This window comes from Dunckerocampus dactyliophorus, chromosome 2 (genome assembly GCF_027744805.1).
Source record: "Dunckerocampus dactyliophorus isolate RoL2022-P2 chromosome 2, RoL_Ddac_1.1, whole genome shotgun sequence".
In the NCBI taxonomy this organism is placed as follows: Eukaryota; Metazoa; Chordata; class Actinopteri; order Syngnathiformes; family Syngnathidae; genus Dunckerocampus; species Dunckerocampus dactyliophorus.
The window spans coordinates 39,985,132-39,996,237 of record NC_072820.1 but is presented as its reverse complement, the minus strand read 5'-3'; the positions used below and the strand labels follow the sequence as shown (position 1 = coordinate 39,996,237).

General features: G+C 41.0%; 1 protein-coding gene across 4 annotated transcripts in view; it reads left to right on the top strand.

The window, feature by feature from the left end:
• The first annotated feature begins 211 nt into the window (after positions 1-211).
• mapk8b (mitogen-activated protein kinase 8b) overlaps positions 212-11,106 on the top strand; it is a 36,643-nt gene continuing 25,748 nt past the window's right edge. Inside the window, exons 1-2 of one of the 4 annotated variants that reach the window (XM_054753279.1) lie at positions 212-502; positions 10,975-11,106. The exon at positions 10,975-11,106 is cut by the window's right edge and continues 49 nt beyond it. In XM_054753279.1, coding sequence (XP_054609254.1) covers positions 11,034-11,106 — 73 coding nt within the window. In that variant the 5' untranslated portion in view covers positions 212-502; positions 10,975-11,033. The remainder of the gene's footprint in view (positions 503-10,974) is intronic. The other 3 variants (XM_054753269.1, XM_054753297.1, XM_054753290.1) reach the window with 3 other exon arrangements.

Genomic DNA, 11,106 nt, shown 5'->3' with positions numbered 1-11,106 from the left:
CAATTAATCACAGACCAGTGTGCCGAGGATATGCAATGCAATGTTTCAGGATTCAGCTCACCATCATGGAGGCTAAACCCGCGCAGGGCGTACTACGGAAGTGAATTTAGTGCTCCGACTTTGCACTATATAAACAGCATTGTCATCTTGAATGCAACATCGTTTCAAAACGTTGCGAAACCAAGGCGCTTCCGTTTTCCGCTCGTCGCCGCTGCCGGGAACGAGCAGGATGTCTTGAACGTCCCCTTGGTCCTCATTGTGCAGCCTAGGAAGCGTCGCAAGGTTCCGCCGACGACGGTATGAAATGGCAGAAACTGCTCGTGTCACGGAAGCTCAACGATTAGGCTTCGCTCGAAACACACATGAATTTTGCGGGGACCCCGGCCTGTTAGATTAGGGGCCACAGGAGTGTGTCCGAAGAAGGAATTAAGCGTTGTTTTTGTCTCTGGCGGGCAGCGGACGGCGTCTGCGGGTGGAAACTGTTGGAATTATCCGAAGAGGGGTAAGCTCGATGTATGGTTCTTTTTCACCTCTGTTAGATTGTCTTCGTGCTGTTATTGTCAACAGTTGGGGGGATGGGTACTGCCAAATTTGGGTCACGTTTGGAACTGTAAATAGGTTTTCTACTGCAGGCACGACAGGTCTGGCCTAACTGGTACATGGCAACCAGGCTGAGCAGCTACATGAAAACATACTTGTGTTTTCATGGTTGAGTTGCATGCTTTACCTGCGTTGAATATGAACAAACATAATGTTCTACTAGTAATCTCTGAACTGTTGAACTGTAAAGCCTGTTGAAAAAGAAATTGCACATGGTTGACTTTTTAATATAAATTATCTACTTGATATTTTCAACTTGTTAAATTGCCGGAAAGTTGGTGTAATCTGTGAATTGTCTCCAATATATGGTGGAAGTTGTATTGTTTTCAGTCCTGCAAATTTAAATGGGAATATCCGCCTATGACAGTTGCATAACAGCTTGATTCTTTTGTTGTAGCAATTTAATGCAGCTTGGTGGAAGCTTATCAGATCAGGGTAGTTTGTAATCCTTGATATAAATGAGCATTGTCCTTCCCCACCTTAAGGGTGCATTGACACTTAAAACGGACTCTAGTCTGTTTCTCAATTTGGTCAAGTGTGAACGCAGTGTAGGACCAGCAGGGGGGCTGAGACCACCTGAAAGATGGGTCTTGGTCCTGAGGACTCTAGTCCTGAGTGAGGCAAGTGTGAACACAGGCCGCATCCACGGACCAAAACACTGGATATGATGTCCTGAAATGCAAGTGTAACCAGGCGATGCATAGCAAGCAACAGCATACAAAAAGCTGAGTGAAAATCATTAAATTGTAAAAGAATTAAATGTAAGCCCGGAAGCATAAATCCAGGAGTGAAACATACCTGTCTCTTTTCAACAAAGGAGTCGTATTGCTCATTATAGTCCTTTGAAGTTGTCAAAAACGCTGTCTCCTTTCAGCACATCTTTAGGAACCTTTTTGAGGTTTATATCCTATTTGTTACGTCCCAGCTGGTAAAAATTCCACCGTAGAAGCAAAAGTTCTATGAGTGTATTATGGGCCCCCTTGGAATTGTATTAACTCCCTCCCCCATACGGCTCCTCTGCCCAGAAGACGTTATGGCAAGTTTTACGCCAAAGGAAAAGTTGATTTCATCTCTAAAATCTGAGCCAAATTCAGTACTTTAGATTTTGTTAATTTGATCAATTTCAACTTTTTCAAAATGATTTTTAAATGCCCCAATGGACTTGCACCCAAACCACCACCGCGATTTATATAAACAAACTGCAGGGCTGTCGCAGATCCACCAGATCAGCCTCAGATGGTGACTGCAAGGTTCCTCTCTGTTACCCCCCTTTTCCACTGTTGCGACCTTTGGTGTTGGTGCTGGATTAAGTTCGAGGCCGGGGTCGAACCGTGTTGCCTGCGAACTGACTCGACACTAGTTTCATTTTCCATTGTCTTGGGGAGCCGTGTCATTACGTCGCAGGGGTTACGCCTCAGATCAGGAAATAACAGGAAATTTCAAGTGTTCACCATTTTTTTAACTCAAAACACACAACTTACTATATTAGTACTTGACACTAAGGGGGGATTCTGCAAAAGTGTGTCAACCATCCCGGGGTTTGTGCTCAAGATGCAGCTCAACAAAACCTAAATTCCCCAAACAGAATTGAACAGTACTTCGCCGGTGGTTATCAATTTACTTTGTCAGGTCCGGTTTTCGGCTTTGTGCTAAGTATGCGTTCCATGAAAGGAGGCGTTTGATGTCATATTTTTCTACTTTTATACTCCCGCTGAAAAGGGAAGCGATCCCAGCCGGTGTATTTTATACAAGATGAGCAAGTAATTATGATGGAGCGTTATGAGGATTTCCCAAAAGATTATGACTTCTAAAAGCAACACTGTCGTCGCAAATAGAGCGAGGGAGGGCAGCTGACATGCCAGCATGCAGCGTGTGAATGCGCAAGTTAACACTGATTATTATACTCACTATACCCTATTAGTCTTTTCATTTATCAACGCTCAAGAATCCACAACTTTGACATATTAACACTTATCCATTTAAAAAATACATTGGAGCAACAACAACTGGTGCTCGCCTCAAAAAGTGAGCATACTAGCGTATTCCCTCGGCTCAAAATCTATCTCGCTTATAGATGGATAATATTATCAGGGAATGCTCTTTTTTTTCAAATTTTTTTTGTCCATGTTGCCTTGGGAACCTAGTAGGTCCTCATAACCTGGTCGGGACCAGGTTATGAGTTTAGCCTAAGTTACCATGGTGATATAGCTGCTTTAAAAGGCCAGCTTTCTACTCAACACAGCTCACTAACCCATTGAACTCACTTCGCAGAATATCCCCTACACATTTTTTACAGGAAAAAAATACAAATATAAAGGTGCAAAAATGTATAAATTAAGGTGCAAAATGCAAAACATTTTAACATAAAGATTGCACGTTGCAGGCTTCGGGTTTGTGGGTTTGACCTCGTAGCAAGTGGAGGATGATCCACCTCATCACCATTGTTTTCTGACAGAAAAATAAAAACATATTAAACAAGAACACAGTTGCACAATAAACGTTATTTCTTACATGACCTTTAAAATGGAACGGTTTACAATGAAACTAGTTTGCTGCTGTACGCACAAATGAGAAGTGGAGGGTGGCGAGGCTTTCATTCATTCGACAATAGCAAGCTATCATGCTAATGTTAGCGGCAGGCTAGTATTTACACCCAAAACTGTGCTGTGAACATCAAATTAAACAAATACAACTTACACGAGTCCAGGAAGGTCTGACTTGTACCTGGGTCTTCTTTTGTGATGGACTCCAGGGTTACGGTGGAGTTCATAGACATACAGCATTGTGGTATTTATCCCACTTGCAAGCTGGCACGCCGGTGTCTGTGGCCCAAAACTTTGTTGAGCTCCTCGAAATAAGGCATTACTCTCCTCCACTACTGCCTAGGTCTTTCTTTTAGTCTCTGTAGTCGTTCTTTAATTTCTTAAAGGAAAACTGCACTTTTTAAAAAAATTTTGCCCATCATTCACAATCCTTATGTGAACCATGAACACATATTTCCTCCCCTTTTCTGTGCGTTCTAACGAGAGAAAACGAGTTAGCATGAGCCAGCACATCATGGGAGGTACCTATTTTGACCTTTTTAAAGCCCTAACAAAAAACCCCTAAAAAAAAAAAGACCAACAGTGTCCCATTTACATAACTGTCCTGTATATTAACCGAGCTACCGCCATATTGTTATTGTAGCAGCTAACACGAAAAACTATATTTATCTGGCGGATTAACACGACGCCTCGCTAGCCGGTAGTCTCAGCGTCACTCACAACGCCTCAAGCCACTGCAACTCGTTTGCGGTCAGCATTTTTACCTGAGGACTGCAGCACAAGTTTTGTGCTGGAAGACACAGCCATCCCAATGAGAGCGGACATTGTAAGTGTTGTCGCTGTTTCTATGCTGCTGTTGTTGACTGATGTCGCGCGAGCTCCTATGGGCTATGTCAAATCAATGCGCCTAGGAAAGAAGTTTTGGCAATGTTTGAAATCATCAAAGTACGGCAAGATACTTTAAGTATTACATGTTATCAACAGTTTACTGGTTAATGCATTATCGCTCGCCATCGTGCATGATTCGCCATCGTGCCCCTCCTCTGGGCTTGGCTCCAAAGGGGGGCCCCGGTGACCCGTGTCCGGGCAAGGGAAAACGTGGTCCAATGTTTTTTTATCATCCTAGAGGTCTATTGAGCTACTCTTTGTCTGGTCCCTCACCTAGGACCTGTTTGTCGTGGGTGACCCTACCAGGGGCATAAAAACCCCCGACAACTTAGCTCCTCGGATCATCAGGACACGTAAACTCCTCCACCAAGATAAGGTGGTAGCTCAGGGAGGATTTATTATAATATAATATTATATTTATTATATTATGTATAATATTTATAATATAGAATATAATTAGTTTTTATAATATAATATATATTATATACAGACCCTTCCCAAAAAATTAGAATGTCATGGAAAAGTTGTTTAATTTCCATAATTCCATTCAAAAAGTTAAACTTTCATAGATTATAGACCCAGGGCCCACAATTTAAACGATTTCAAGTATTTATTTGTTTATTTTTACATAATTTGGGCTTGCAGCTCATTAAACCCACGAAAACAGGAATTCAAAAAATTTGAATACTGTGAAGAAATCAGCCCAAATTTTGCAGGGCATGAATGTTTTAAACTGAGTGTCACACACTAATAATCTACTAAACTCAAATCACCTGCACAGGCTTCCCCAGGTGTCATTAAATTGCTTCAGTTTGGTTCAATTGTCTCAGTTGGGTTCAATATGGGGAAGACTGCAGACATGACAACTGGCCAGAAGACCATCATTGATACCCTCCATAGGATGGGTAAGCCACAAAAGTTCATAGCTAAGGAGGCTGGTTGTTCACAGAGTGCTGTGTCCAAGCATATCAATGGAAAGTCTAGAGGAAGGGCAAAATGTGGCAGGAGAAGATGCACCAGCAAAAGAGATGACCGTGGGCTTCAGCGGATTATCAAACAGGGAAGATTCAAGAATCTGGCAGAGATCCAGAAAGAGTGAAATGAGGCGGGAGTCACAGCTTCAAAAACCACCACATTCAGACGCATCCGGGAGATGGGCTACAACTGTCGGGTTCCTCGGGTCAAGCCACTTCTGAACCTGAGCCAACGTAGGAAGCGTCTCCACTGGGCCAAGGAGAAGAAGGACTGGACTGTTGGCCAGTGGTCCAAGGTCCTCTTTTCCGATGAAAGTCAAGTGTGCCTTTCATTTGGGAATCAAGGTCCAAGGGTTTGGAGGAAGACGGGTGAGGAACAGAACCCAAGCTGCCTGAGGTCCAGTGTGAAATATCCACAGTCCGTCTTGATGTGGGGTGCAATGTCCGGTGCAGGTGTTGGTAAACTCTGCTTTCTTAAATCCAAGGTCACCGCAACAGTCTACCAGAATGTTTTAGAGGACTTCATGATTCCTTCTACTGAGGATCTGTATGGCGATGCAGATTTCATCTTCCAGCAGGACCTGGCCCCTGCCCATACCGCCAGAAGCACCAAAACCTGGTTTGATGCCCATGCCATCACAGTGCTTGACTGGCCAGCCAACTCACCGGACCTAAACCCCATTGAGAATCTATGGGGTATTCTCAAGAGGAAAATGAGGGGCACCAGACCCAACAACAAAGAAGAGCTGACAGCAAGCATCAAGGAAATCTGGGCTTCCATAACTCCCAGGCAATGCCACAGGCTGATTGCTTCAATGCCACGTCGCATCGAGGCAGTGATTAAGGCAAAGGGATTCCCAACCAAGTATTGAAGATTGACATATCGTTTTGAAAGTACCATATTTTGATTGATTTGATGTGATCCTAATTTCATTTTTTTTTTCCTGCAAAAACTGAGAAGTAAATGGTGATTTCTTCACAGTATTCTAATTTTTTGAATTTCTGTTTTCGTGGGTTTTATGAGCTGGAAGCCCAAATTACGTAAAAATAAATAAATAAACACTTGAAATTGTTTAAATTGTGGACCCTGAATCTATAATCTATGAAAGTTTAACTTTTTGAATGGAATTATGGAAATTAAACAACTTTTCCATGACATTCTATTTTTTTTTTGGAAAGGGTCTGTATATACCAACATTCAGTTGGAATTAACAGTTTACCAATACAAACACCTGCACTTATATACTGCTATACCTCAATGGGTTACTTTTTTATACTTGGGGGTCTTGTCCTTATTGTATGGACAGCGGCACTATAAGGAAAGAGAGATAGAAAACCTAGGAAACTAGGACTTTACAACTTGACATTGGGATGTTGGTATCCAAGTTTAACTTGGGAAAGGCACTTGTATCTTATTTTGAGGCACACTAAGCAAACAGTTTTTCTGTATTTTGTCATTTGACTGTTGTAGTGACCATGTTTTGTGGAGTTATGGCTTGCTAGCCGTTGATTTAGATAAGTGTAGGTTTGTTTGCCAGGGCAGTGGTACCAACATGTGTGTATGGACTTTGACTGGTATTTGGTTTAATTTACAATCTTAACACAGGACTTGTATTTCCTTCACAATTAATCAATGTGATATGATGCGTCCGCTGCTTAATTTTATCATCGTGTTTGCTCCTCGCCATGTTAAGCTATGGCCAAGGCCCATGTCAGTTTCCTCTTTTCCTGTCTGGTTGTCAAAAGCATCAGTTAGGATGCAGTTCCGGTGGTTGCTGGGTTTGCTAAGAAAGGAAAATAAGCTGTAAAGCAATGTCTTCTCCAATAGATGTGCTTAACCTCTGCGCTCTGCTGCTGTCATTTAGTCTGCTAAATGTAAATTCATTCCGACCTATTATCATTCATTGATTTTCTTTAATCCTCGCTGTACCTGATGGCCAGTGAAGATGCATTTGGGAACGTAATTAACGATTCCTGATTGGACACCTTGACTTTGAGATATGGTGTCTGAGGTTTGACTGACTGACTCATCGGAATGGTAGTGGGCTGCCTGACTGCTGTGCGGGCAGAGAATGAGTGACATTATGATAAGAGTCACACAGAGGAAAAGGCAGCAAGGCCAAAATGAGCAGGAAGGCTGAAACAGTGTTTAGAGACAGGCAAGGTGGCATGAATCGCAATATAAGAGACATTCACTGGACACTTGATTAGGCTTCTTCCACTATCTAATAAGATCCAGTTGATCCTCGCTATTTGAGGGGTTATGTTCCAAGACCACCTGCAGTTGGTGAAGAAAATTGCAAATAATGGATGCACCCATAACAAGACCTAAAAATGACTATTTTTGACACTCTTAATCAGCGGTCCCCAACCTTTTTGAGCCCAGTTACCGGCTCACATTCCTGCAAACCTCTGGTTGACGGGGCGGGGAGTTTACTGGCAAACCTTATAGTAATATATGTTCCCCATACATTCATTTATTTGTGGCAGCTCGCCACAAATAGATTTGGCGTTATCTGTTCCCCCTTGCTTATAAACACATTAGGTGGCAGTATGCATCATAATTCTGCTTCTTAACACACCTGCTCTACCAGAGAATAATACAATATAGCAGGAGGGATCAGTGTAGTAAGTATTCAGACCCCTTGAGACTTTTTTTTTTTTTTTTTTTTTTTTTTAAAGCGACCACCGACAAATCTAGCAACTTTTCATGTGTTGTTGGAGACTCTACGAGCAGCGACTGCTGCTCACGGCCTCTGCCCCATTTCAAAACACTCACAGTTGTCTCAGTCTTGTTTATGAGATAAAAAAAAACTTATTTTGTTGACACAATTCGACAGTGTGGCGAAAAGTGATCTTATTTTGAAGGCTGTAAGTGTGTATTTGTTGTATGTATATGTTGAGAATGTTTTGACTGTTAAGGCGAGGTGGGAGCAAGAATAAACGTGCCTCCCCGACTTATTTCACTCAGAACTTGCACAACGTTAGTTGGCATTGTAAAACACTTGATTACATTAAAAAAACAACACGCAAAAAACACACTCATACAGCCGCGCGAGTCGCACGAACACACATCCACTAGCATACTCTGCTCAACTCAGCTGACAATGCTAGCTTACATTCACACTCCAAAAGAGACTTTTTGAAGTTTTTTCGCCGATATTTGCCGGTGTTTCCGGTCGCTATTTTAACATATTTAGTTCTGGAGGGGGCGGGCTAGTGTCTGTGATGAGATTTGACACGATTGAGTGATCCGCCGGGAAAATACACACAAACGTTGCTTCTCCTCACAATGACAGCATTTCATTCACAATAATGTCAATTTCCGTGAGATTCAGTGTTTAACAGTAGATTCTGTTTTCATTGGCCAATTCCACGATTCTGTCCGTGATTCCGTTAATGCGGAAATCATAGGGCTGTACTTGTTAAAACTATTAACTATCATCATTATAATTGCTTGTGAAACCCCAGTGGTTGGGCACCCCTGGTAAAATCCCTATAATATGCCACTCACTGTTTTTACACACATTTTAATTTTAGTCTTATACATTAAGAATCAATTCCAGGCATACAGTAGACTGTATTGTACTTACAAAATGTGAAGTCACACAACATCATGTATTGTGACAACATTTTTCAGCTGGAAAATCTTGAATTAATTGATTTGTGAGACAGCACCTTCTGCTGTATTCATAGCTTCAGCCCTATTTTTTTTACCCCTGCAGATAGTGCCATAAACTATGTTGACTATGTAACTAAGGTACCATTAAAAAAACAAACAGTTTTCTATGCTTAACTACGAAAATATTGGATTTAATTTGAATCCTGCTTCATGGAAATTGACTGGTCTGGAACCAGTTAACCGCGCTAAACAAGGGATTACTGTATTTAATTTTCACACCTCTGGTTTGGTGGCTAGTTTTGATCAGCATTATGCTCATTCCCCGCTGCAGAGGAGTTATCTAAACAAACATAAATAACACGCCGTCATGTAAAAAAGACAACTAACATAACATTCATGTCTAGAGGGTTCTAATGTCAAAAACTGTATTTAGAAGGTTGTAAACCGTTTTTTGTATGCTTAATTACGAAAATATGTTATTTAATTTGAATCCTGCTTCATGGAAATTGACGTATTATGGTTGTGTTTGGAACCAACTCACCACGATAAACAAGGGATTACTGTATTTAATTTTGACACCTCTAGTTTGGCAGCTAGTTTTGATCAGCATTATGTTCATTCCCGCTGCACAGGAGTAATGTAAACAGACGGAAATAACATGCGGTCAAGTAAAAAAGACAAATAACATAAGATTATCCAGTTTGTTTAATAAAAGGAAAAGACCCCTCATATAAAATAATATAAAATGGTAGCAAATAGGGCCGCAACTAACGATTATTTTAATAATTGATTCATCGGTCGATCATATTTTTTGATTAATCGATGAATCGGATTAAAAAAGCAAATTTTTAATTTCCGCCTCTTTGCAGCACTTTATTTTAGGAACGCATGAATAGACTTTTTCCCTCCCCAAAATCATAGCAAAGACGGCGAGGAAGAGGAATTTGTGCGAGACACCAAAATTGAAGTAGAGAAGTATAAAAAAAACAACGGACAAACGTCACAAACACTCAAATCAACAAGTCACTGGCACAGACTTCTACATGTGCATCACCAATAAATAAATAAGAAATAACAAATAAATAAACTTCAGGGGCAGGCTTTGCGTTTGGCATCGGCTCGTCTGCTCTGGGGGGAGTGGGGGTGCCTTGTTTGATGGTCAAGTTGTGAAGCACGTAGCAAGATGATATGGCCTGTGCTGGACAGGCACAGCCATACTGTAGCTATTTGTAGTTTTACTGTTCTACCACTAGGTTTTGTGTGTACGCATGGTAAGAGTTATTCATAAACGTACGCATTTTCCTATGCACAGGTACAAGTGGGTAAATCCAATACTTTGCGTGGGAATGTTCTTCAGGGGTTTGCTTCACGAGATATCAAAAAGAGGCAAAAGTGTTGATTTCTCTTTTCCAGAGTCAAAGCTGATGTGATATATTCTGTTTTGCCTGATACGCAAAGATTATAGGTCTGCTTTCATGGATGACTAAGGAAATTCAAAAAGTCACATTTGAAAGGCTGAAAACTGTATTTAGAATACATTTTTAAATGAAACAATTAATTGATTACCAAAATAGTTGTCGATTAATTGGATATTTGATTAATAATAATAATAATAATAATGAAACGTAAAACAATTTTTTGAAGGCTAATTGACACAGAAAGTAGGGAGGGTTGGCCCAAGCAGTAGTCAGAGAAATGATGATCAGGTCAGTTCATGGTCCGAGAAACATGCAGCAATCATAGCCAACCCTAACTCCTCAGCACAATGTTCCAAATCTCTCTAATGATCCTTCCTCTTCAGGCGCATGCATTAGACCCAGCCTCTTTCTTCCCCTCAGCCCAGCTCATTGCACCATTGCCTTGACCCTTGGCCTTTACATGTAGCGCATGCACAACACTTTCAATGTTCAATATATACATATCCCATTGTGAGGCTATCACTAAACCTCTTCATTCTGTGCCCGTTTGAGATGCTGCCTGTTTTTAAATGGGTTTAATAAGTAGATTTACAAATGAAGGTCAAACTGCTAAATGGAGTAATAACCATAATTAACTTTACAAGTATTTAATGGGAAATAAAAACTTAAGCCAGTTTGTTGGATAGCACTTGGACAGTGATTCAACATACTCTTGCTTTGGTGGTGCAAAGCACTATACTGTTTTGGGATACCTGCCAATATAGGAGGATCAATAGACACACAGAAATGTTGACATTTTAGAATTTAAGATAAAGATAAATGATTTGCGCATCACCCAGTCTTGCATAAACATAGATTCACATTAATTCTGTTGGTGACAGCTATGTAAAGATTCAATCACACCAATGTTTTATGTTCCCCCTCTGCAGGTTTTGAGCATAAACCCCCACTTGGATGCACCATCACAGAGTTTGTCCAAGGTTAAACCATGAATCGAAACAAGCGTGAGAAAGAGTACTACAGTATAGATGTGGGCGACTCAACTTTTATGGTTTTAAAGC